We start from the raw sequence: 26,199 nt of genomic DNA, 5'->3' as shown, positions 1-26,199 counted from the left end.
GCACCTACTAGTCCTGCTCACAGCGGATGGCTGCAGGAGACGCCAGATCCTATCCCAACAGACAGTCCGAATGCGTAAACGCACGCGCGACTAGCGCTCTCCGTCGACCCCGCCGCAGCCGCTAGTCGGGGCTGCAAAAAGCGCGTAGAACGACTTACGGAGCCGTTCGCGCGCAACGTAATCGGGCGTCGCGAGCAGCTGCCGTTCCGAGATCAGGTAGTTCAGTTGCGCCGCCAACGGGGCGTCGCGCGTGCACTGCTGCTTGCAGCGCCAGTTGAAATGGGCCGCCACACGTGACTGCGCACCGCTACCACGGCCCTCCGGCTCCACCCTAAGCGCGCTACATGGATAGTCGTGCGGAACGTGCACCAGGAAGGTGCAGGATTCCTCTTCGCATATACCTGGCGTGCAAATGCGGAACACAGACCACTGCGCGCTCTGCGATCGCAGTTTCAAGCTCTCCCCTAGCAGGTGGCGCGCCTGCTGGAGCTCCTTCTGCAGGCGTTCGCTCTGTCCTACTTGCTTGATTCGTTGAGGCCGGCGTTTTGTACGCCGCTTCCTGCTCTCAGGCGGTGCCTCGCGTGTGCAGCTTACGGCTTCCGACACCATGTGTTGCCGTATGTAAAGTACTGCGGAGCGTGCGGATTTGTACGCCCTAGCTAAATTGTTACTTGCGCGGGAGGTACAACCGCCCGTTCGGTTATCTGTAAATCGCCTGACTTTGCCTTAGCTGTCCGTCCGTATACCTTCAGACGACAAAGCTATCCGCATCTCTGCAGCAGATCCTCGGTAGACTATTATGTATTAGAGCATAATTCCGAAGTCTGACACACATGCGGCAGAAAATTCGGTCTTTCACCGAAGTCTAGCTGGCGGGGAAATTACGCGTTTAGACTACGTAGTACTGCATACTGCGGGTTGACTGTGCCGAGCATGCGTACATCACGTATGTGTTCATTGCTCCCAACTAAGATTTTTTTTTAGTTTTGTCCGGATGAGTATGCCACCTGCCAGGTGGGTTATATATATTTAGGACCTAGGAAGTCGTGCAGTTCTGGGTGCTCCGTTAGTGCGCGAGGCAGCTCGAGGTCGTTCATTCAGCATGCTTTTGGCAAGGATAGATAATTTCTTGCGGCTGGAGGACTCCAACTCCATGAAGAATAGGGACATTGTTCCAATTCCCTTGGCCCGGCGCCGTTGGAACATGATGAGTTACCTTTCATACTGGAGCATCATCTGCCTGTGCATGAGCACCTGGACGGGGGCAGCAGCGTTGTATGATCTGGGGCTCAACGGCCCGCAGAGTCTGGGAGTGGTGATTGTGGGGAATGCCATCATTACGGCGATATCCATCTGCAATAGTCTATACGGGTCGGAGTACCACATCGGGTACTCGGTGTTTCAGCGGATACTGTGGGGGACCAACGGCGCGTGGTTTGGCGTGCTGCTTCGTAGTCTGCTGTCCGTGGTGTGGTTTGCAGCGCAGGCATGGATGGGGGCTCTTTGTGTCAACGTGGTCCTAAGTACGTTCAGCAGCAGCTACCTGAACATGAAAAACACCTTTCCGGACAGTGTGGGCTTCAGGCCCGATGAGCTGATCGGGTTTGTGATCTTCCTTCTGCTGGAACTGCCGTTGCTTTTCATCAAGCCCGAGTACTTTGATCTGATGCTGATAGTGTCCTCTGTTGTTACACTCGTGGCCTCGTTCGCGCTAACGCTGTGGGTGTGCATCATGGTTGGGAACCAGGGCACTCTGATGCGTGCGCCAATCACGTTGTCCCGCAGTGAACATGCCTGGGCATGGATCTTCGGCATCAACACCTGGTACTCGGGCCTGGTCGCCGGCTTAGCCAACCAGTCTGACTATTCTCGTTTCAACCGGCGGCCGAGCCACTCACACTGGGGGACTATTCTGGGCATCAACATTGCAGGTATCTTTGTCCCCTTGCTAGCGCTTTTCTGCACTAGTTCTTTTGCCTGGAAGTACGAGCAGACCGTTGTGACACCGGCAGACATCTGTTTGCTGATTATGAAGGAAGACTACACACCTGGTGTGCGGGCTGCATGCTTCTTCTTGGGCCTGTGCTTTGTCGTGTCCCAGCTTTCTGTCACAACGGTTGCAAACGCCATCCCCGGCGGTATGGACCTTTCCACTATATTTCCGAAGTATATTAACACGAGGAGAGGCGCCCTTATTGTGTTCCTACTTGCTTGGCCTTCCCAGCCATGGACCTACTATTCTTCGGGCAAGGCATTTTTGGATGTGATGAGCTCTTTCTCTGTCTTCATCACACCGATCATAGCTATGTCTGTGTGTGAATATTACGTTGTCCGCAACCGCGAGATCAAGCTGTCAGATTGTTACATTCGCGGGCCGCAGAGTCTGTATTGGTACTGTCGAGGAATTAACTTTAAGTCTATATTCTGCTTCATTGCTGGATCTGCTCTAGGTGTTCCTGGATTAATTAAGACGGCGAACCCAAAGGCCAAAATGAGCAAGGGAATTTACGATTTCTACAAGGGAGGCTTCATTTTCCAGTTTCTGATTACATTTGCCATGTACTGGATTGCAAATCTCATATTCCCTAGTCCTGTGGATGGACGAGATGAAGCAGACTATTTCAATACTTTCACAGAGGAGGAAAGAAAACGCTGGAATATTGCGGGTGCCGATGAGAAAGAAGAAGCCGAATTAGACGCTTCATCATATTAGGGGAACAGGGGAACAGTATTGATGAGACCTCCTCTGTGCAAGTACTATACATTTGTGGTTTCGGTAGAAGAACGTCAAATTGTATCCATAATTACATAATACATCACGCGCAAAATCCATCTATTAAATAATTAGAACGCACTATTGAGTACCGGATTCGCATGCGAGGCACGGAACGCGACGTATCCAGCCATATGTAAATGTGTCTCAATTTTACTACATTGGGTTGGGCAGACCTCCCGCTTCTGATTTTATGGCGTGCTGTCTAAGTCGTGATATCTAAACGGTAACATTATGTTTTTCATTCAATTACACTGGCTTTAATTCTGTCGTGTAGAGGCAGTTTGGTCGCTCTCGGTCTACTGTTATTTACAAGTCAGACATTGTCCGCGCCAGCCGACATGATCTCGAACAGTGCCGGACAAACGACTCACAGAAGGGATTTCAATTTCAGCTTGAAGTCACAATCCAGAAGGTAAATAAGAAAACAGTATCAAACAGGTACACGTTTGTGTCCGCCAGAACGTTACCAGATAAAGAACATCGCTAGTTAATTTTGCTAATAAAGAAGAGACCTTTAAATGTCTACCAGGAATTTTGGCCTATCGCCTCTTACACTGTCACGTCTCGGGAAGACCCCGCAGGAACTGCTCAGCAATTCTGGTCCACGGTGCGGAGTGCGGAAAGATCATGCTATCGGGGGATTGAAAGAAGATGGAAGAGGGACCAGCAGGGAAACAGAAACTGAATGTACTTCTAAATTGAAGCCATGCCTGTATAAGAACAATTTGAAGAATAGCACATTGTTCGAAGTTCCAGATGGTTCCTCGAGGTTGGAATTCAACAAGGGCGTTATTCCCGATAAAACTGTCGTTGACATGTACTTCGATAACTTGCAATGTAATAGTTCGTCTGGAAGGAATAGTTGTAATAAGGTGGGGAAAATGTCTTACAAAACCAAGTGGGAATTGGTATGCGAGGAATATAATGCACAAAACGGCGTAATATCTGAACAAAATCCGGAACACATAGAAGTAGACCTAAGAAGACTCCTTGCCATGCTCCAAAAAGACCAACAAGAGATCGTATCCCAGGGTATGTGGTTCCAGCTAGAGAAGCAATTACGGGGCAGGAACGCATGTCATTATTTTATCGAATCTAACGGTATAGCAATTATTCTAAGAAAGCTCGAAGCTGTTACGAAGGAAACTGAATACGCCTATCTCCGCTGCTTCAAGACACTAATCAGCCATGAAAAGGGCCGGCTCGCGATACTTGACAATTTAGAAGCTATCGGTATGCTTTGCCGATTTATCGCCAATTCTGAGGCCCAGGTGCGTACTAGGCTACTCACTACAGATATGCTCTTACTACTAACATACATGGATAGTGTGAAAGTCTCAAAAGAATTGGATAGCGTTTATGCTCTATGGTTCGACACTGTCACTGCAAGCATAAACGACCTTGAGCAGTGGCATAGATCGTTCACCATACAGAAGCCGCAGCAGTTGATAATCGACTACTGTGTGTCGACTATGTTCCTTATAAATTCTATTGTGCAGGGCCAGGCAACATACAGCGATAAACGGAAGATATTGGTTTTGTTAAACGACGCTGGCATACACACAATATTCCGAATAATTCTTCGGTCTGGAGATCGTCTTAGTTCTGAGATTTTACTTGACCAAGTGTCCAAGTATAGAAGTAGAGAAGCTGAGATAAACTCCAAATGCGCGACAGAAGGTCAGATTGAACCAGAGAAAACATTCGAGACTCAGATCAAAACGATCATTAGTTTAACTCAGGGTACTGAACTGGGATGTTCGATGGCGCAGTTAGTTGACTCAGTAATGCAAATCATAACCTTTCGCACCTCTGCAGAAGCTCTCAAACTTTTGAATCTCTTACAAGCTACATTTGACCACCTTCTAGAGAACTACCATAAAGAACAGATGCCAAGTGTTGAGGAAGCTCTGAGAAGCTCCATCAGCAGGCTAATGGATGACCTTCAGGCACAGCAGGTTAATCGGCGAGCTGTGCAAGAAATGGAAGAGATGAAGCAGAAGATGATTGAAATGAAAGAGACAATGAGGCGACTAGGGACGCTGACTCATGTTCAGAAATATTCAGGGGTCGGTCCAATGATCCGCGGGAAGAGTAATCAATCGAAAAAGATGGATTATATAGCGGAATTGGAGGAAAAACTAGAAGCTATTGAGCGGCAAAGGAAAACAGGCAACCGGCAGAGTGCTGTTATTTCAGATGAGAGCACCCGGAAGGATACCGGATCGTTATCATTATTTGATTTACAGGGCGCCAGTGCCCTTCTACCTTATTCAAATGTTGCGAGATCGTCGACAATAGCTAGAAGCAAGCGCACTTGCTTTGCCTCTGTGCTGAATGCTGAGAAGAACAGACGAAGCATAAGCGGACCTGAAGGTATAACGACTGCAGATGCGGAGAATGGATACCGCTGCTTAATCGCAAGGAGTAAGCACCATAGAAAGTTGCACGAAACCTATCCGGCGCCGTTGGACGAACAGACGGATTCCAAGGATCTTTCTGCACCATCTCCTGTCCTTTCGTTAGCGTCAAATGTCGTTGGTCTTCAGAGAAGGAAACCATCCACCAGTACCTGGGATACTAAAGCACTGCCTGAAAATTCCTCCAAGTCTGACTCGTCTGCGGCGTCACCAAATTTGATTACGAATGAGGAAAGAACATTGCAAAGTCCAGAAGCTTTATCTGAAATAGAAGAAAAGAAGGAAATCGGACTTGCGAGTCCTATGACGCCACCACCACCACCACCACCCCTACCTATCTCATTGAGCGCTACCGGATCCTTCCGTTGTTCATTGCAGGGTCCAGTTTCTCCTACTTCACAGCGTGTGAAGCTCAAGCAGATACATTGGGATAAGATTGATAATATTAAGGAAACAGTGTGGAATGAGCATAATGAAAGAATCTCTACAAGCACGAAGCTAGAGACATTTGGTGTATTCAAAGAAATTGAAGATCTTTTTAAGGTGGTACCTGCTACCCCGAAGACCGCCAGTTCGAACTCCCCAACCCAGACCACCAGAAATGGAAAAATAAGACTATTATCCAATGATTTGGCACAGCTGTTTGGTATTAACTTACATATATTCTCTCATTATAGCACCGAAGAGCTCATTGATATGGTTCTTCTTTGTCATGCAGAGATATTACAAAATCAGCGCGTAATAGAATTCTTCAGCAAGGATGACATTAACCATATCCCGCAAAGCACACAGCGCATGTTTGCACCATATGAGACTAACTACCTTACTGGGAAAACCCCCGACAAGGATCCTGCGGTCTTGGAACGCGCGGATAGAATATACTTGGAACTATTTTATAACTTGCGGTCATATTGGGCAGCTCGGTCAAAATATCTCTTGGTGCTTTTAACATATGAGAGGGACTACTACGATATTCTCTACAAATTGCAGCGAATTGATGATGCAACGAAAGCAATTCGGAGCTCGAAGAAGTTAAAGCAACTATTCTTTATCATCATTGAAATTGGTAACTATATGAACAATAAACAGGCCCTGGGAATTCAATTAAGCTCTATAAATAAGTTAGCCTTTACGAAAACCAGCAAGGACAATAATTTATCATTCATTCATGTCATCGAACGTATTATACGGACAAGATATCCGGAACTACATAATTTCGCGGAAGATCTCGAGAAAGTACAGGATATGGCGAATATCATCGTCCAGCATGTCCAGCAAGAGGCGCAAGAGTTTCGGGAGCGCATTAGTAATTTGGAACGCTCACTTACAGTGGGAGCGTTATCAGACTCATCTAGGTTTCACCCCAAGGATCAGTTTTTATCTAAGACTGCGTCCAGCATCCAGCATGCTAGGAAAAAGGCTGAGCTACTAATTGACCAATCCACCCTCACCATGGGCGACTTTGAAAAACTTGTCTCATACTGGGGAGAGGACACAAAGGATATACAAAGCAGAAATACCTTCTTTCAGAAGTTTCTTGACTTTGTTGCTTTGTTCAAGAAAGCCAGCAAGGAAAATATCGAGCGTGAGGAAATACGCAGGTCTCAGGTAAAGCGGGTGATAGAACGAGTTCCTAGCCCAGAGAAAACCAAGTCCGTTGCCCGCTCCACACCTCTGTCTGTGGGAACCGAGGTAGATGAACAACACGCAGTGGACGTTTTACTCAAAAGATTACGCGACGTGCGCTATCAGGAACCAAAGTCCTCAAAAGACCACACAGAGCCGTACAAATCCCAGACAGTAAGGGTTAGGCGGCAGAAAGAAGATGGCGACTTATTGTCGAGAACAAGGGAAATGTTGATGGGTGTAAAGAAGATTTAGCTTCCGTTACCCTATTCAACACTTATCCGATTCCACACTTATCGGCCACTCATGATATATAGTGGTTATATAATGATAGAATGTCTCATGAATAGCTAACCCCGTTTGAACTCACACATGTTACCTCCGTCGCGGCTTTCCCGCTACTGCTAAATATCCGGCGGTGCCGAGGTCAGTGCCGTGATAAGCGCCCAGCCAATAATACTCAGGAGTCATCAGTAAATTTGAATGAGTCATGATGTACCGGGAACTTATCCAGATTTAATCATGGTGTCTTTCACCCTTCATATCATTGGCCTGCTGCAAAAGCAAGTCCTGTGGCGGCAAGCTGAGAGCGCTACCCTTTGCCTCAACTTAAGCAGCACCGCCGACTATAAAGCTCGAGCCGACAACAACCAGAACCGGTGCAAAATGCGCTGGCGAAATACCCAGCGGCCTCGGACCCACTCCCACCACATATTCCTATTCATGGACGACTATGTCGAAGATCGCGACGACATTGACGAAACATAAATTGTCACGTGATATAATCGTGTTTCGGCACTTGAGTATAATTTCGATTAGACCCACCGCGCTATCTGGGCACAGCTAACGTCCAGGGCAGCAGCCAACTGTTTTACAGTACAACCGAGATGTATGACTAACAATTTACTTGAAGCCAGCGCGATAACACACACAAATTTTGTGATTCATCTCGCCTAAAACTGTGGATCTGTAATCTGCCTCCATACTTCCGGCTACGTTGTTTCCTAGGCGAATACTATCCCCGCCCATTGCGCATGCAGCAGGATTTCTTCTGAGGCTTTTAGGTTTATTTTATTATCACGAGGTGCCTTCGCATCCTCGCGGCCATAATGGTTCTGATGACTTATTATTTCTTTTGTGACGATATTGGAGGGAATTTGATAAGAGAAATTCTTGTGCAACCACAACGGTCTTCGAGCGGCGATTTCTGTGGCCATGGTGGTCGCTGTTCTTGGCGATAGCAGCCTCAATTTTTAGTCACTGTTGATTAGCCGCTGCATTGGACAACAAATACTGGTTCGGTAACAGTGTGTGCTTAGAGGCGATATATATATAGGCCCGAGTTCCCATCGGGGCAAACAAACTCCTGTGAGCAGGTCCCCAAGCGATGAATTCAGCAGAACCAGAGCCGAAGAACATCGAAAAAAAGCCAGACTCATCTAGCTTTCAAAATGAGATTGTGACTGTGTGTACGCAATACCCCGAGGAACTGCTTGAGCCCACAGAAGAGGAAGAAAAGCGGCTGCGCCATGTAGTTGCCGCCCCAAAATGGACAGTATACATGATATGTTTGATCGAGTTGGCCGAGCGTGCATCATACTATGGTACAGGTGATAGGTTATACAATTTCTTTCAGTATCCGCTGCCTCAGGGTGGTAATGGCGCTGGCGCAGGGCCTGACGACCAGAACCCTGGCGCGCTGGGACGTGGCCTTCAGGTTGCTACGTCGCTGAACTTAGTTTTGAAATTCACGTCGTATTTCTTCCCGCTGGTAACGGGTTATGTCGCTGACATGTACGTCGGGGAATTGAAAATGTTATGGCTCGGCATATGGACTGGTGTGGTTTCTCATGTGATATTCGTGATCGCTGCGCTGCCTGCAGTGATTAAGCACAACAACTTGTGCATGGCGCTTGCTGTACTTGGATTACTGACCCTCTCGCTGTGCACTGCATTTGTGAAGCCTGTTCTTCTTCCTATGCTGCTGCGCCAATATCCGCATGAAACAAACGTTGTTAAGACACTTCCGACTGGGGAGCGTGTCATACTTAACAGGGATGCATCATTGCAGCGCATGTCAATGACTTTTTACTGGTGCATTAATGTAGGGAGTTTTGTATCACTAGCCACAGGTTACTCAGCGCAAAGGGTTGGCTATTGGCTGTCTTTTCTGATCCCACTTGTGCTCTTTTTGATTATGCCCGCGATTTTGTTGACCTTAAAGAATGTTAAGGTCACGCCGCCTCTGGGAGAGTCGCTTTTCGCGGAATGTTTAAAGGTTATAAAGGTGTGTTTCGAGCCTGGTTGGTTTAAGAGGTACCGCAGCGGGTCCTTCTGGCGATATGCTAAGCCATCGAACTTGAGAGCCTTAGGTAGGACCGGCTGGCGTCGGAGCAAGGAGGGCTTCTACAAAGAGAGCTTGGTTGAAGATACAAGAATAACATTGGCTGCCTGTGTTATATTCCTATATTATGTCATCTATAACATGAACGACAACCAGCTTTCAAGTATTATCAATAACCAAGCTGGGTCTATGACTGGAGAGGGTGTTCCTAATGATGTGATTTCTAATTTCAACCCACTAGCGATTATCATAACAATGCCTATAATAGACTATGGGCTGAACCCTCTTCTGAGAAGACTACGGATCAATTTCAAGCCTGTGTACCGCATTTTCTTCGGCTTTATGTTGGCCGTCTTGGCCTCCGTAGCAGGTGCGATTATACAAGCAGCAATTTACAACACTTCGCCTTGTGGTAAGCACGCCAGTACGTGTAGCGAAACAATTAGACAGGTCTCACCCCTTTCCAGATGGCTTGTCGGAGTGGAATACGTGCTGTCTGGCGTCTCTGAATGTTTTGCAATGCCAACAGGATATGAAATCGCCTTCGAGAGGTCACCCAAGGATATGAAGGCCTTTGTCATGTCCCTATTTTTGGTGACCACTGCGCTTTCTTCCATTCTAACGCAGATCTTCAACGGCATCATGACGGATCCTTATTTGGTCATACCATTTATCCTTTTTGCTGTCTTGGGAACGTTATTTGCGATTTTATTCCTGTACAGATACTGGAATCTAGACAAGGTCATGGAAGCTGAGAGGAGGGAGCGCGCGATTCTTGATCCGCTAGAGATTCTCGCGCATAATGGTCCTCCAGATTATGATGAAACGAAGCAAAAGCTTTGATTACTGATACCAGTCCACATCGGTAGTTTTGTTAATAGCACGCTAATTCTAAAAGCATGGCGATGTTTCAAATTCCTCTTAATTCTTCGATAGGAGAAGCTGTTCTATAGTTTTGTGTTCTAGTGTACTCGTTCCGCAAATATATATTTCTAATTTAAGCACAACGGTAAATACTATGTCCTTTATTTCAGATGCAAGAACTGGACCATCTGAATGGTGCGTCCGAAATTGCAGACTCTGTGGAGACACCAATTCTGTTATAGCTCGACCGGCGCAGACATCTGTCCAACAATTGGTCGTCGATCAATCATTAAATGACAAGCTTAGCAGATAATCCTTGGTGTCAGTAGTAAGTCGCATGCCGCAAGGAACACGGAGACGTGCGGCCTTGTTTGATTACGTCTCGGCATTTTTTCCCTTTATAGAAACGAAACTCCGCTAAGATGCCTCATGCTCTATAGTTAGTAACCAACAGTGGGGTTGGTTATGTACGGCATTTAATCGACATACTGAAAATTACCCCTTATGGATTAAAGATGAGGCGTTAAAGATTTACCTTTGACACCGGAGATGTTCGATTCTTTTGTATATAATAAGTGTAAGGAATCATGGCATTTTGGCTGCCAATGACTAAATACTACAGTTATCTGTTTCGAATCTTTAGATTGCGCGATGTATCCTATTATATGCAAAAGTTTACCCAGCAGCTTCATGCTGCTTTTACTACTAGTGACTTCGGTGTCATGTCTCTTTACTGGCCCAGCTGAGGTTGTAAAGCGGCTTGATTCCACGCCAGCAGCTCCTGAAAATGTCATTCAGGAAGATTCAGACCCAGAAACTGCATTCATGGCTATTTACCGCTACGGCTATGCTCAGGACGGGCCAAGGACACGTTGGAAAGAGGCAGGTATAATAGCTCGTACAAATATTTGGACAGAGTGGACGCCTGTAACTTGCTGCATTGAGCGCACTGAAGGTATGAGAACCTTGCGCGGTAACTATGCTATCAACGCCACATGGTCGTGGGGGAGTGTGTCTGTAGAAATGGAGTTCCCTGATGTGGAGGCCATTTTGGGTGCGTCAGTTCGCAGAATTGTATCCGAGGCTTCGAGCATGATTTGTGGCGTTACTAGAGCTGGCGCTATTGTGCAGATTCAGGTCCAGATCGAAATGGCGAAGGCATCTTTCAGTTTGCGTGACTGCTCCCAAGATGCCACGGGCGTTCAGTGCACACCATGGTCGGACGAACTTTCTGTTAGTGCACCAACGGGTGGTATAACCGCATCCTGCCGCGAAGTGAGTAACATGCAGTCGTCATCTTGTAAGATACCTGGCCTACTATGCGAGTTTACTGCACTTGGTGACCCGCTTTACCAGACGACTACATCCGTTTAGTGTCACTAAATATTTTAGGCTAAGCTGCGCTTTAAGGGTCCTATATATAAATAGTTACTTTAACACTCCATAAACGAGGATTCATTTCTTAATTGAACAATCTTGGCGATGAAGATGTCATGATCTGAAATATTGGGCCCTATTACTGTAAATAATAGAAGCGATTAACTTTGTGCTTGTACTCTCTGTGCTGAGTAGTTGGTTGAATAGTGGACAGCCGGCAATACCTCTTGAGTGTATATTGGGAATATCTCCTTAATTGATATCCCACTATCTAACAGGATAACAGCATTGGCTTGGTGTCATCACATGTGCCACATTTCACAAGGACAAGCAAAATTCAGTGATGGCGATAGTAATATTTTCTTTTAAGGGCGACACATTCTGCATTGTAGACTTCGCAAGTCACAAAGCTGCAACTTTCTGTAGATCTTTATGCGACAGCGACTGAGGGTAACAAAAATAAATATTGCCATTTTGACGTGCACAGTATTCCCATACTGATATAAAAAACTCATCGACAATCGCACTACTGAACTAAAAGACCAGTATTTAAAAGGGCACCCAACTTGTAACTTTATATCCAAAATTCAATCTTAGGAAACACGAATCCATTATCAAATTCAGTAGGGAAATATGCTCGAGGTTGATCTTAGTATTACTTGCCAGTATAGAGATGTCAAATTAGGTAAACTCAAGTAACTCACTGATTAGGACAACATTCACTGCTCTTATTGATTAGGTGAACTTTTTCTTAGCTCTTGCAAAAAGATCTGTACGTTTTCCTCAAAGGCATAGACGGGCTTTGAAGTTCAAAGCAATTGTAAGGTCAGTTTCTATGTTTACTATCGAATTCGGCAGCGCAGAAATCCTTCAACAGACCATCCCACCTGGTTTACATTCACACATGCATATATATATTTTTACTATGACTCGAGCTTTGGATTCTGATACATAGGGTAAAGCATTGTAACTCAGCAGAACTAAAATCACAAAGATCTTGCGCTATATGGCTATAGCTGATGGTTGTACTCGGAGCACAGAATTGTAACACAAGTCTATTAAAAGCTTCTGATGTTATAAGGATACAAGTTTCTAGTAACAATCTCGCTTTAGGGCCAGCGGTTAATCTGAGCAAATACTTTATGTGCTCCGAAGCTGCATTTTGGCCATCTATTATGACCACCTTACCGCTGAAAACACTGATGAGTAAAGAGAAATATTCGGGTTTTGATAGGGAACAAATGATTAAAATTACGAAGTTGAAACCGTTTTGCATAAACTGGTTTCCAAACTACCTTTTCATAACTCTGAACATCCTTAGTTAGATAATGGGGTTCTTTACAACTTGTTGCTAAGCTTACCATTATCAATTGACAGATGAATTGTATCCATAGATACTGTGATCACGAGTGGCCCAACAAACTTAAATACACAGGTATTAGAAAATAATGCGATGAATTTGTTATTTAGGGCTGTATTGGCCAAGGAGGGTTCTGGGCATGCAATCCTATAATGAAATGTTGCTAGCTAATTGGGGCCGTATGTAGGATTATTATTCAACTATGGAAAAATCAGTATCAAGCGGGAGCGCACAACCCATCCACAGACTTTCAGTCCTATCATCATATTCATGACTGACATGCCGTGTGGCGTTTTATTTAGTCTATAAATATTATACCACTATAATTATTATTATTCCTACTAGTAAAGTATTTGGTTGATTACTAACTATTTATGGTGGTTCATTAAGATTACGAACAAATGTCTTATATATATTATGATTCTTATTGTCATTTACCGTTGCTGGTATAACTGTTCTTGTATTAGCTAACCTATTATTAGATGTTACTTTTCATGATACTTATTATGTGGTTCTACATGTCCATTATGTTAAGTTTAGGGGCTGTACTCTCTATTTGCTGGCTATTATTATTGAAGTCCTCTAGTAGTAATAACTCTTTATTATCAAATCGTTCTATTGGTTAACTAATATAATATTTCATATTGATTATATTTAATAAAATGATTATAAAGTTTATTTTTATTTTTATTTTTTAAATTAACTATTTATTATCATTTAGATAAATATATTCTAGAGAGATATAATCTTAAAATCATGGATAAGAACGCATAAGATAGTAAAAGTAAAGTTAGTAAGATAACTAGAAAACCATATGTGAATTGATGCATAAAGAAAAACGGAATTATTTGTGGCGTCATTTATTTTAAAAAATTAAATGATAATATCTATTTGACAATAAAAGTTTTGATTATTAAAATGTAGAAAAAAAGAAGGGTCTGTAGCGAATCACTCCCCCCGTTGTAGTTGTAATTAGAGTTGGCACTATCTGGAACTTGGTGCAGTTCATTGTCCAATTATTTCGGTAGGCCCAGCGGACCCCAACACGTACAGTATTTTTATTGGTCATTGTGACGCCCTTCCCTCGTAGCATAGGTCGATAGAACGTTGGCGCAGGGTATGTATCGAAAGACCACGGAACCTGTCCACGTTCAGAATAATGTATGTGGCTCGGAATAAAGAAGCAACATTTTTTTTTCCCATTTTCATGATGATGTAATAGTCCCTTGATCTAGCGCCGCCCTAAAAGCCGCGTGATGCAAAACAAAACCTAGAGGTGTCTTTAGATTCGCGAAATATTGCGGAGTAAGCATGCTTAGTATTACCTCAGCTTTTTAATGATGGTTGCGGTACCAAGGAATTTAGATGCTGAATGGTTCTGATGCTAAATGGTTTTGAAATGTCGAGCCTATTGCAGCGAAGATGCCTCACTCGTTTCTATGTGCTATTACGTGCTCCCAACCAAAACATCTTCAATTGCAAATAGTGGACTAAGCGTTTAAATAGCTTGAACCAGCATTTTGTTTTGTTTGTCTACCGAAATATGCGGTTTTATCCGAGTAGCTGGTACTTGGTCTGTATAAGCCTTCCTTGGATGAGGAAATTTTCTGATAAAGTACAAGTCCCCTAGTTAGATAATCGCAAATTGTTCTTTAACGCCTCTCTGAAAAAAGGGCTATGTTCGTGTTAACTATAGACTGTGCAGCAGATGGGACTCCACTAAAATACAGCATTCACTCCGATGCACCTGTAACGCCAACGCTCGCAGAAAATATGTTCGTGGGCTCTATGGGGCTTAGTCTGCCCACATTGGTCTGCAGAGCCTTCTAAGAATTGGTACCTGTTCCTCTCAGAGAGTGTGTACTTGCAGTTAGACTTATAGCTTGAGTGCTATGCTTTGTACTTAGACATCTGCTGAGCCACTTCAGAATATTCGGGGAAATATAATATATACAGCAAAATCAACGCTGTCATGCGCTAAATATCAGACTTGGCCAGAGACTTCACGAGTTTTGAAAATGGAGACGCAACCTTTGCTTAAAACTTCTGATCACATGCGACTAGCCATAAAGATCTCAGATTGCCTGTTGCATTGGGGGCCCAGCATAATATTCTGCAAAGCGGCCCTTGCGCTGTTTTTCTACACGCTTTACATACCTTTCAGTACCTGCTGTCTGGCTAAGGCTCACAGCCTAAACGAGAGTGATGTATTTACTGAGCGTTTACACTATATTGGTACTGTGGATCTTATGGCCATCGGCGGTGCTGCAATGGCATTTATTACAACGAACGCAATGCTCGAAGATTTTATTGCCAATATTACTAGCTTGAAATGGAATGGGCCCATTGGGGATCCTGATTTTCGGAGAATAATAACATTGAGGTTGGTAATTATACTGCCATTGTGGATATGGCAATTTCCTGTCTGGTTCCCTGCCTTGGGTATAAAAGTTGGCAGTTTACTATTGCATTTTCTTCCACTGGTAGACTCTTGGCACGAAGAGGGTATTCTGATTTTTTATGCTACCTCAAGCGCAGCTATGCTTGTTTACATGATTTACTCTTATGTCGCGTCTCACTTCACGAAGTCTCCAAAAGAAGGCACCTTCGAGTCGGAAGAAGAAAGTTTATCTGTATAAGTTAAAATCTTGCATGTTTTATGCACTGTTTACCTCCTAGGTTTGTGATCACAGGAAGCGGGCTGCTACGCCCTCTATCGCTGGTGGCTACCTGACATATGCCATTAATGTGGCGTTTCGTCAAGTCTCGGAAAAAGATCACTACTATCTCTCTGGTCAAATAGCCTATGGTCTCTGTCCACATGTAGTCCAAGACGAGGAAATATGACGTCACTATTGGGTTTCTATCACACATCTAGAACCATAGTAGTGTTTGGTAACCAATAAAGTTCACATATTGATCAGATAGATATCGTTGCCATTAACTCCTGAAATATAGTTATTTGGAAGCTGTTACAGTTGATCCAAAACCTTTCCTTCAGAAGACCTACAAAGTTCAAATTGTCAAGTATTATAGGGGCTGACTTACGTAGGCTGTAGCGATACTGTATCATATATATGTAGTTTTGGCCTTTTCAGAGAAACAAGCTATTTCGAAGGCAACCCGCGGACTCAAGATTCAATGTACTTCATGGTTCCATATTTTTCCATCTCAGTTCCCCTGAGCTGTAATTAAGTGTCAAGAGCACAACTGTGTAGGTAAAATATGATTTTAGCACTATATGACAAGCAAAAGATATAAATACATCACTGATTTACAACATGGCCCCCAGGAAGGTCGATAGGGTAATGTAGGGGGTAATCAAATAATGCATTAATTAAAATACTAGCAGGCTCCCTACTCAAATGATATAGAAACATCTCATCCATGATGTGGTGTTCCCTGGTCTTAGTTTCAATAAAGAACAAAAATAACGTAAATCTATTGCACCTGAATGTTTATAAAATAATAAAATACCAAGCTCTGACCTACTGCGGCACTTCAGCATGCTATTAGATTTGTTTATTGTTTTAATCAGTTACGCTGTCATCTAGTATAACAAAGATATTCAGCTTTGACAGGCAGCGTAGTTTGGTCGTCATTAGTTCAGGGTTATGTTATATAAGTAAACAATTTTCCGAATACCCGGTGACTAGCCACACCACGTTCCTGGAATGTACCCGTGCCCCGTTCAAGAGAGATTGACTACTTATATGTTACCTCTATGTGCCGTTGGTGTCATTCAGCGGCTATCTGGAACGTTCTAACAGAAACAATTATTCTCAGTCATTTTAAAACCACAACCGCCCTTGTTTAGCCATGGGATAGTCTACACAATTATTAAGATCGCATTTGTATGTCCGGGCGAGGTACTGGGTGCTGCGAGGGTATGCATGCATCGGAGTTCGGTACTAAAGTTCACTGTGCCTACAGTATGCTCCCAGAAAGTTGCGCAAAGCAACACCGGAGATAGCTCCGTAGCACAAGTTTGCATATAATAAGCCACTGAAGAGATATTTCGGAAAATTAATACCTGAAATAGTATGTCTTAGCAAGTGAAACAAAAGTCCTTCTACTTTCATCACGGTTATTAGTCAAAAACCAAAGTTTATATGTAAATATAGAATTAATTTAAAAGAAGTATTAAATGAACCAGTGAAGCATAAAAACTTACTTTGATATTATATCATTTATAAATTTTAAGTAGCAGTTTTACAGAAGCACAATGCAAGAGGCCTTATAATATAAGAACGAATGACGGAAAAAGTATGAACTTCTCTTTCAGCTGGCAACCCGCGTTCACCTGTGCGTTCTGACCTCACACGACACAAGCAATTATATAAGCTAGTTTATCGGTGAATGAGAGTATTATGGTTATAGCTGTACACCAAATAGGTAGCTTACCCCTCACATAAGTTCAATATTCACAGAAGGGCTTCGGATAATTTTTCAGAGATTGAAGTTATGACAGGAAAGATAGCGCACACACTCCAAAAAAACTAGTAGTATGGGTAGTGTAGTCAGGAACAGACGTAACTTGCGGCGCGCGGCTGTACTCTGGTGTAGCTAGGTAGCAAATAGTAGCTTGCGAAAATCTGAGCGTACCTAACCCCGTGTCCTATGGTGTGCGGGTGTGCCCAGAAGCAGAGTAGTGCCTCCAGAGAAAGCTCCGCACAGACTGCTTCTCAGATTCTTACGCAGTCGAGTTCCTGCATCCAGACGAGCATGGCGTCCTATGGTGTGCGGGTGCAAGACCTGAACGATGAACGGCCAGAGTCACGCGTGAGGGTATCGGATGGGGCGCGTCACGCCGATGGAGAGATAGATACAGATACAGAGCGCGCAGGAGGGGTGATTGCCGCGCAGCACGCAAACCCCAGATATCTCGCAGCACAAGGCTTCAGAGAAGGGAGCCCAGCATGGCGATCCGGACAATTACTACGGCGCGCGCACTCCGGAAAAACTGGTTATACGGTAGTAAATTCAATTAACAGACGCGCAGGAGGGAGAGTTCCAAAGAACCACAACTCCATGTTAAGATAAAAAATGCATCAGTAGCTGATGGCCATTCCTTTGAGATGAAAATGTAAAAATTTCAGAAAAACAAGGAAAGCAATTCTACAATTTGAACGAATAACAGTTCCGCAAGTGCGCAACAGTATAATTCTCACTCAAGGCCGATGCTGTGTGTGGCATGCTATCCAAAATGACTAGCTGACGAAACGAGCAAAGCAAGTGCGCTTGGCTATGTAGTACTGATTCTGTTATCAAATGACGCATTTCTGTCCAAAAGTTACATGCACGGTATGAACCAAACTCGAGCTATTGCTAGCCCAGGTCTGTAATATAACCCTCTGCGACCGGAACTCAGATTGATTCACGCGCGTAGGGCAGTGCGATGTTATACATATTTTTACTGGAGTAAGCAGAGTGGCATGTATGCTTCATCAGGGAATGCTGGACTCCTTTAAACTGCTAGTTACATGAGTTCTATGAAGGGCTGGAATATATGCTGTTTCCGGGCAAGAATAACGAATGAGTAAAGCCATTGGGGGTGCATCAGATGGGTCACTTTAGCCTGGCTTATTAAGATTCACCATTGCGCCACCACATGTGCAGGCAACGATATGAAATAGGAAGCCGTCTATTTTAAAATGAATGGCATAAAAGCACCGCATTTCTTGGGGGATAGATTTCTACATTGAATATCTCTATATAGTGTGCGAGATGAAATTATCCAGTGCTATCTTTTTGTTAACAAGTGCAAGCTCTATCCTCGCTATGGGACCTGCTTTGCAAAAAGGACTAGACATTGGAGTGGAAAGGCCTTATGATGGTAACATTGAGCGCCGTGACCAGAAACCTGATTGCAATGATGGACGCTGGCATCCAGAATGTCGGAAAGACTATGGTGGCGACGACGGCCAGGAGCAACAACCTTAGCTCAGACTTGGTGACGATGATGAGGCCTAATTTCCTGAAGCCGGTTTTTATCTGGCATTACAAGGGATCTACAATAAAATGACAACCGTAGACAAGAACCACCCAAGAAACGCAAAAACAATGGACTTATGTCCCATTTATATGTAAACTGAAAATAGATTGTGACAGTATCTTTTCTATATTTTCTCTATTCTTTGGAAGCTTCTGCAACTGCTAGCATTTGATGGGCATGGGGTTCTACTTTGTTAATTTCCTCTGTCTAGTGCGCACGAGCAGCAATGTGTATTTCTTGAGATCATATGTAGTGGATACAGCAGTATTTTGTCAGCCCACAAGGCTGACGGTGGAAATTATAAATCTTTGACAGTAATACAAAAAGTTATAGCTGCAGAATAAATGAAAACAGATAGAAATGAACGGCCCTTCTATTTTCTTTGAGGTCAACATGTAAAAAGTGCAGAACAGTGTGGAAAGCAATGCTACCAAATAAAGGAATGAAACTGCCACAAGTGCGCAACTGTACAGTACAGAATTGCCAAAACTCTCACTTTTAACCAAGTCCAGGTATGACCTGACAACCAAAAATACCTGGTGAAGTAAGCCAAATAGAAAGACAACATTGAACACCTTGCCTAGTTTCCCATTTAAAAAAGAAATACGATCGTCCTGTGACTCAGCATCCGTGCCGGGTACACGATCACAACACTCCAAAGAGGATGCTGCCTCTTTCTCTTTATGCGGCACACGTTTGAATGCCAGTTTGAAGATTGCAGGTACCGAAACCCAGGCCACGACCAGGCACATAGCACAGGCCTCCCAAGTAGTATATTCTGCAATATTACCCAGAGACCAGGACTTAACTGATGGAAAAAAGTTTAATAACCAGCCACTGACAAACAGTAACTCTGGATCAAATATTACCAGGTATATTGAACATAGTGCCAAAGCCGTCAACTTCCATCTATTCATCAAGCGCTCAGCCGGCTCTCTGGTCAGTGTGATTAACCCAACAGCATGGCAACTGAAGATTGCATAACCATTGAGTTTGTCAAGGAGCTCCTCCGAATCTTTATCTTGGGGTAGTTGCAAGGACCTGGCTAAAACGCAGTTACAGAAAGCAACATGGCAGACGTAGCAGAATAACAAGCATATGGCCGTTCTGTACTGGTATCGTTTCAGAGTATTATCCTTTACTTCATCAACCTTATGCTCTTCGATGGAGGTATTGCTCTCTATATCGCGCAGCATCCCAGAGACTACGTGGCAGCGGGCCAGCGTAAATAGTAGATTCAGCTGGCAGTTTTCATGGCGAACGGGGAGATTGCAAGCCTCGCCAGAAAATGCACGTGCTTGGCCGGAGTGATCAGACGCGTGCGCAGGCACCCCACCACAGATATCTCGCAGCCGGTGGCTTTGAGAAGGCCGCGCAGCACGCAGCCCCCAGATATCTCGCAGCATAGGATGGACTGGGGATGAAAGCAATGAAGATGCGGTGGCCAACGGTATAAAAGAGGCCAGTGGATTTTAGTGGCTGCTCCTGGCTTTAGCGAGGTTCTGTGAGGTCAAGAGAGTCACCGTCATTATCTGCGCGGAACCCAAGACGGACACCAGCCCTCTACCCCTTTCTAGCGCACCTTTAAGGTAGATGTAAATGCTCTGTATAAATAAAAAGAATTTTTAATCTGTGAAATAGTACAGAGTACATATTCGTACAGGTCAAAGTTTGCATAGACTATGGGGAAGCCTCTTCTTCTAACGAAGTATCCATGCTAACAGGCGATGGGTCAGAAAGTAAAATTGTGCGTTGATTTAATGGACAGATAATAGAAGGAAAAAAGACCTCAAGTTGTTCAGGTCGAACCAGCCGCAGCGTAGAGAGTTGGTGAGACTGCACCCGTTGTCCAGCTGTTGCTGCGCCCACAGCACTAAATATAACTGGGGTTTTAAGTTTATCGAAGCGAGTATGCAATTGGAGCTTGTCCACTACAATTAAAAAGCACCGGCTTTTTCATGCCCTCAAATATGTCAACCGAGGCATATAGCAAAAGGTTTGATGGCCTACCTTCAGTAAGGTGTGATGGTCTTCAGAAAAGAAGCCAGCTCATTTGACACCAAAGGTCTTAGTTCTGCTATAAGTTGCTAACTTTGAGTTGCTAGCTAACTTAACAAAAATGCTCAAAAACCTTCCCTAGTCAAATAAGAAGCAAGTTACTCAGGGCTTTCAAGGGACATCTTATTACTTTGCTCGAGCTCTGTGCAAGACTCCGCCTCGGAAAAAGAATGTTGGTCACCTCTACTAGTGTGGCCCGGCTGCGACAATGCAGCCCGCCCCGCGCAGCGATACCCCTAGTTAGCCCATTGTTTTTGTAAATCCATGTCTTGGCTGTTGCCTGTGAAACGATATCCATTGTATTCCAGATGACATATGCTACGCTACAAAAAATATAGCCTGGAACTATGATTTCAGAATTAAGGGCCCAAGTGGCCAACCCGTCTTTATCTCTTCATCAAGGATACCCGCCACGCCAGTAAAATAATGTTGATTTTTGATCTGGAACAACGGCGGTGACGTATTTATCATACGTTCCTATATTTTAGTACGTGACTATAGTGATGTTATAAATACTTTTCAGTGAGTGAGCAGACGTGCAGGTATGCCTTACCAGGAAATATGAATTGCTTTGAAGTATTGGTAACATGTGTGCTATGAATTTTTGAAGTTCGGAAAGGATATGTAGAAATACGTATATTTAAATCAACGGCATATAAAAGCACTGCATATTTCTTGTGGGATATCCGTCTACATCGAATAACCCTATAACAATCAGCAAAATGAAATTATCCGGTGTTATTTGTTTACTAGCAAGCGCAACCTCTATCCTCGCTGAAGACAGTTCGATAACTGTAACCTGGACTGCAGGTGCGGTGGTTGCAAAGGCGGTGGGCCCTTCTCAAGCCTTCACCGGCACCGTTGGTGGTCCCCGCTAGGATCTGTCACGTGATCACAGTGACAATCCCTGTCGCAGCCAGGAACGATGTCAGCGTTAGTGGTGATTAAGATGCTGATTTCTTTGCGGCCGGGTATTTGATATTGCGAACGATCTACAATAAAATGATCCATACACAGGGAAATCTCTGACAAAATCTAAAAACAATGAAATTATATTAATCCTTATGTAAGCTGAACATAGATTATAACAATGTGTTCTCTATGCCATTTCCCTCCTCTGGCAGCTTCTGCTAGTCACCCCCGTCTGGTGCGTTCCCTTCCAAATACAGGTGAGATCGCACTTCAAAGCATGGGCTTCTCAGCGCTTAGACATCCAACCTTAACCAGCAGGCTCGCAGGTACCTCAATTACTTACTTCCCAACTCTCAATGTGAATTTTTACTGGCTGTAAGGATACGAGGTAACATGGGTTTCTACTTTGTTAAGTTCCTCTGTTTAGCGCGCACGAGCAGCAATGTGTATTTCTTGAGATCATATGCAGTGGATATAGCAGTATTGTGTTAGTTCTCAAGGCCGACTGCAACAACTATATAGTCGTGGCAGATATACAAAAAGTTATAGCTGCAGAGTGAAATAGCCCCGGCCAAATAGAGTTCCCGCCGTTCCCCTGAGTTCAAAATGTAAAAATTGCAGAACAGCGAACAAAGCAACGCTACCGATTGAAAGAATAAAGTTCCCACAAGTGCGCGACTGTACAGTGTAGACTTGCCAAAAAGCTCACTTTTAACCAGGTCCGGGTATGAACTGATAGCCAAAAATGCCTGGGCGAGTGAGCACAATGAACAGTAAATATAGAACACCTTGCATAGTTTCCAACCAAACGAGTTGCCCTGTGGCTCAGCATCCGTGCCAGATACACGATCATAACCATCCAAAGAGGATGCTGCCTCTTTCTCTTGATGCGGCACACGTTTGAAGGCCAGTTTGAAGATTACAGGTATCGGAACGCAGGCCACAAATGGGCACATAGCACAGGCCTCCCAAAAAGTATATTTTGTAATATCATCCTGAGACCAGGATTTAACTGATGGAAAGAGGTTTAATAACAAGCCACTAGCGCACAGTAACGCTGGATCAATTAGTATCAGGTAGATTGAACATAGTACCAACGCCTTGAGCTTCCATTTCGATCTCTTCATCAGGCACTCAGCAGGCACAACCATGCACATCATTCCCCCAAAATAAGTGCAACCGAGCAATACGTAACCTGCGAAGTTGTCAAAGAACTCCGACGAATCTTCCTCTTCGTATAGTTGCACGGCTCTGACCAAAACGCAGTTACAGAAAGCAACATGGCAGACGTAGCAGAATAACAAGCATATGGCCGTTCTGTACCGGTATCGTTTCAGAGCAGTATCGTTTACTTCATCCACCTGATGCTCTTCGATGGAGGTATTGCTCTCTATCTCGCGCAGCATGTCGGCGATTGCGGGCAGCGGGCCAGTGTAAATAGCAGATTCAGCTGGCAGTTTTTATGGCGAACGAGGGGTAGTTGCAGCCGCGCCAGGAAACGCACGATGGTGTCGACGTACGAATGGCTGCAGAGTCCGCCTCTCCAAGTCTTTCTCGTTGGTGCTTCGCCGGAACCCTCAGACGTGTACGCAGGCGCCCCACCACAAGACTTCAGAGAAGGGAGCCAGTGTGGCGATCCGGATAATTACTCCGGCGCGCACTGCGGATAAACTAGTTGTGCGGGCTTGGCATGAGGCAGCGTGGCACGTCTGCTATTTAGTACCTGAGACCGGTATATAGGTTAATTACTATAAACTACTATACCCTATGACATGAGATTTTCCGTCACTGAAAGTACCGTTTACGGGGGATGGCATGGGCCGTGGTAGCGCGATGACACGGCGGTCTGCCATAACTGTTTGGTTTCGGTGTATGGAGGGACAACCCCGGACAAGGCCTGCGCCGTCTATCCTGGGCACTGTGCCTCCAGATGGAGAGTAGTCTCCACAGAGAGCTCCGTACAGGCAGCTTATCAGATTTTGACGCAGTGGGGTTCCTAAATCCAGACGCGCACGGTGCCCTATGGCGTCCGGGTGCATTCACCGTAGGACAGCCGGACAAGGGGCAGAGGATAAGAAGCGGCGGTAGATATAGGCACGTCACGCTGGATGGAGAGACAGGCTTCCAAAAATGTATAGCTGTAGAGTGTAGTAAGCAAGGACATAGACAGTCCCGGAAATTCTATTACCTCTGAAAATCTAATGAATGCATTAATATCTAAATCTATAATGATACAAACCTTTAAATCTTGAAGATGAATATGAAGTTTTCCAATCTTCATCTCGTGGGAGTCGGCAAGTTCCGACCAAAACACAGTAACAGAAAGCAGCATGGCTGACGTAGCAGAATAGCCAGCATATGGCCAGTCTGTACTGGTATCGATAAAATAAATAAAGCTGCTGCTCTAAATGCTCATGCTCTTCGATGAGGGGTGTGCTCTCTATATCGCGCAGCATCTCAGCGACTACGTGGCAGCGGGCCAGTGTAAATGGCAGATTCAGCTGGCAGTTTTTATGGCGAACGAGGGGTGGTTGCAGCCGCGCCAGGAAACGCACGATGGTGTCGACGTACGAATGGCTGTAGAGTCCGCCTCTCCAAGTTTTTCTCGTTGGTGCTTCGCCGGAGCCCTCAGACGCGTGCGCAGGCACCCCACTACAGATATCTCACAGCGGGTGGTTTCGAGAAGGCCGCGCAGCACGCAGCCCCCAGATATCTCGCATCATGGCGATCCGGACAGTTACTCCGGCGCGCGCACTCCGGAAAAACTAGTTGCACGGTAGTGAATTGACAGACGTGCAGGCTTGGCATGTACACGCACTCGCTATTAGTCCGTGGCCAATGTAGCTTGCGCGGCACAGCTGCGCATCAGTGTAACCCATGGTTTCGGGTATAAGAGTAGCTTGCGAAGCCACTGGAGATTTGCAGCTTGTCGGGCTTCGTTTGCGTGGCATGTCCGTATTGCAATGCGACTTTTAGGTATGGATAAGGCTGCATGTGTCTCTCTATCCACAGCTGCGCTTGCTGTACTCTGGAGCAAAGGCCTCGGCGAACATCTGAGCGTACCTCTGCGTGCGCGACTGGAAGATAGGAGACCTATCGCACTCCAAAACGTCGGGGGAGCGGTCTAGACACAAGCCTAGGATGGACCAGCGATGGACTAGCGATGGACGCAAGGAAGATATGCTGGGAACGGCTGGCCAACGATATAAAAGGGGCCGGTGCGCGGTAATGGCGTCTCCACAGAGATCTCCGCACAGGCCGCTTCTCAGATTCTTACGCAGTGGGGTTCCTGAATTCAGGCGTGCACGGTGTCCTATGGTGTCCGGGTGCATTCACCGTAGGGCTCGCCGAACAAGGGGCAGAGGCAGGGCGGCTAGCTTTTCCGGAGTATGCGTCTCGAAGATAAGAGACACATCGCACTCCAAAAGCTTGGAGGGAGAAGTGTAACGGATACGCCTATGATGGGCGAGCGATGGACACAAAGGATATGTGCTGCTCAACGGTTGGCTAACACTATAAAAGGGGCAGGCGCGGTAATAGCTGCTCCTGGTTGTAGTACGGTAAGCCACTAGCAAAGAAATATGAGAATCTCCCAACTTGCAGCTTTAACTGGATTGTTCCTCAGCAGTGCCTGGGCCGGTGAGTACTCTGATTGCATCTACTTCTGGGTGAGGCTTACGGGAAGCTACGAAGCGGCTCACGAGTACTGCAGTTGACACATAAACTGCAAATGAATCAGTGGCAGTCAAACAAATATGTAGGAACTGAAACAGTTTTATAGGTTACTTAGTATGAAAAAATATGCTCTATGACAAAGCCAGATGTTCCAGACAGAAAGAGTCATTTCAAGATCAAGACCTATCTCAAGACCGCGAAAAAGTTGTCATGCCATGTTGGAATAGCGTGCACGCTCCGGACAACTAGCCGCCGCCTCGCCGGGGCCTTGCCGGACAACGAGCCGCCGGGGCAGTTGGCACGCGGGCGCACGCGGGCGCACAAGGCTGCGGGGTCTCTCAGCGGTGTGGTGTATGGGTCTCTCACCGGTGTGGTGTATGGGTCTCTCAACGGTGTGGTGTATGGGTCTCTCAGCGGTGTGGTGTATGGGTCTCTCAGCGGTGTGGTGTATGGGTCTCTCAGCGGTGTGGTGTATGGGTCTCTCAACGGTGTGGTGTATGGGTCTCTCAGCGGTGTGGTGTATGGGTCTCTCAACGGTGTGGTGTATGGGTCTCTCAGCGGTGTGGTGTATGGGTCTCTCAGCGGTGTGGTGTATGGGTCTCTCAGCGGTGTGGTGTATGGGTCTCTCAACGGTGTGGTGTATGGGTCTCTCAGCGGTGTGGTGTATGGGTCTCTCAGCGGTGTGGTGTATGGGTCTCTCAGCGGTGTGGTGTATGGGTCTCTCAGCGGTGTGGTGTATGGGTCTCTCAGCGGTGTGGTGTATGGGTCTCTCAGCGGTGTGGTGTATGGGTC

At 45.3% G+C, this 26,199-nt stretch overlaps 9 protein-coding genes across 9 annotated transcripts, besides 2 other annotated features; 5 read left to right on the top strand and 4 right to left on the bottom strand.

The window, feature by feature from the left end:
• Positions 1 to 90: 90 nt before the first annotated feature.
• Positions 91 to 609, bottom strand: SMU2 (Smu2p; the record flags this gene model as incomplete). The annotated part of the gene is made up of 1 exon (NM_211367.1): positions 91 to 609. The coding sequence occupies one exon, from the start codon at positions 607 to 609 to the stop codon at positions 91 to 93; it is 519 nt and encodes a 172-aa protein (NP_986305.1).
• Positions 610 to 1,102: 493 nt separating this feature from the next.
• On the top strand, positions 1,103 to 2,713 carry AGOS_AGL363C (nucleobase cation symporter-1 family protein; the record flags this gene model as incomplete). Its single annotated transcript, NM_211366.1, has 1 exon — positions 1,103 to 2,713. The coding sequence occupies one exon, from the start codon at positions 1,103 to 1,105 to the stop codon at positions 2,711 to 2,713; it is 1,611 nt and encodes a 536-aa protein (NP_986304.1).
• A 581-nt stretch (positions 2,714 to 3,294) lies between these two features.
• On the top strand, positions 3,295 to 7,077 carry AGOS_AGL364C (AGL364Cp; the record flags this gene model as incomplete). The annotated part of the gene is made up of 1 exon (NM_211365.1): positions 3,295 to 7,077. One exon carries the CDS (start codon positions 3,295 to 3,297, stop codon positions 7,075 to 7,077), a length of 3,783 nt encoding a protein of 1,260 aa, NP_986303.1.
• Positions 7,078 to 8,209: 1,132 nt separating this feature from the next.
• AGOS_AGL365C (AGL365Cp) lies at positions 8,210 to 10,009 on the top strand (the record flags this gene model as incomplete). The annotated part of the gene is made up of 1 exon (NM_211364.1): positions 8,210 to 10,009. The coding sequence occupies one exon, from the start codon at positions 8,210 to 8,212 to the stop codon at positions 10,007 to 10,009; it is 1,800 nt and encodes a 599-aa protein (NP_986302.1).
• Positions 10,010 to 10,681: 672 nt separating this feature from the next.
• On the top strand, positions 10,682 to 11,404 carry AGOS_AGL366C (AGL366Cp; the record flags this gene model as incomplete). Its single annotated transcript, NM_211363.1, has 1 exon — positions 10,682 to 11,404. The coding sequence occupies one exon, from the start codon at positions 10,682 to 10,684 to the stop codon at positions 11,402 to 11,404; it is 723 nt and encodes a 240-aa protein (NP_986301.1).
• Positions 11,405 to 13,480: 2,076 nt separating this feature from the next.
• On the bottom strand, positions 13,481 to 13,627 carry AGOS_AGL367WA (AGL367W-Ap; the record flags this gene model as incomplete). Its single annotated transcript, NM_211362.1, has 1 exon — positions 13,481 to 13,627. The coding sequence occupies one exon, from the start codon at positions 13,625 to 13,627 to the stop codon at positions 13,481 to 13,483; it is 147 nt and encodes a 48-aa protein (NP_986300.1).
• Positions 13,628 to 14,785: 1,158 nt separating this feature from the next.
• Positions 14,786 to 15,406, top strand: AGOS_AGL367C (AGL367Cp; the record flags this gene model as incomplete). The annotated part of the gene is made up of 1 exon (NM_211361.1): positions 14,786 to 15,406. One exon carries the CDS (start codon positions 14,786 to 14,788, stop codon positions 15,404 to 15,406), a length of 621 nt encoding a protein of 206 aa, NP_986299.1.
• Positions 15,407 to 19,034: 3,628 nt separating this feature from the next.
• AGOS_AGL368W (AGL368Wp) lies at positions 19,035 to 20,168 on the bottom strand (the record flags this gene model as incomplete). Its single annotated transcript, NM_211360.1, has 1 exon — positions 19,035 to 20,168. The coding sequence occupies one exon, from the start codon at positions 20,166 to 20,168 to the stop codon at positions 19,035 to 19,037; it is 1,134 nt and encodes a 377-aa protein (NP_986298.1).
• A 2,052-nt stretch (positions 20,169 to 22,220) lies between these two features.
• AGOS_AGL369W (AGL369Wp) lies at positions 22,221 to 22,892 on the bottom strand (the record flags this gene model as incomplete). The annotated part of the gene is made up of 1 exon (NM_211359.1): positions 22,221 to 22,892. The coding sequence occupies one exon, from the start codon at positions 22,890 to 22,892 to the stop codon at positions 22,221 to 22,223; it is 672 nt and encodes a 223-aa protein (NP_986297.1).
• A 107-nt stretch (positions 22,893 to 22,999) lies between these two features.
• Positions 23,000 to 25,738: a telomere (Chromosome VII left subtelomeric sequence. Shares some sequence similarity with other subtelomeric regions.).
• Positions 25,739 to 26,199: a telomere (Chromosome VII left end terminal telomere repeat. Composed of an estimated 20 copies of a 24 base repeat unit, and occasionally sequence varients of this repeat.).

The sequence above is a fragment of the Eremothecium gossypii genome, chromosome VII (genome assembly GCF_000091025.4).
Source record: "Eremothecium gossypii ATCC 10895 chromosome VII, complete sequence".
Taxonomy (NCBI): domain Eukaryota; kingdom Fungi; phylum Ascomycota; class Saccharomycetes; order Saccharomycetales; family Saccharomycetaceae; genus Eremothecium; species Eremothecium gossypii.
Note: the sequence above shows the minus strand (reverse complement) of the source record. Positions and strands in the feature narration are given on the sequence as shown.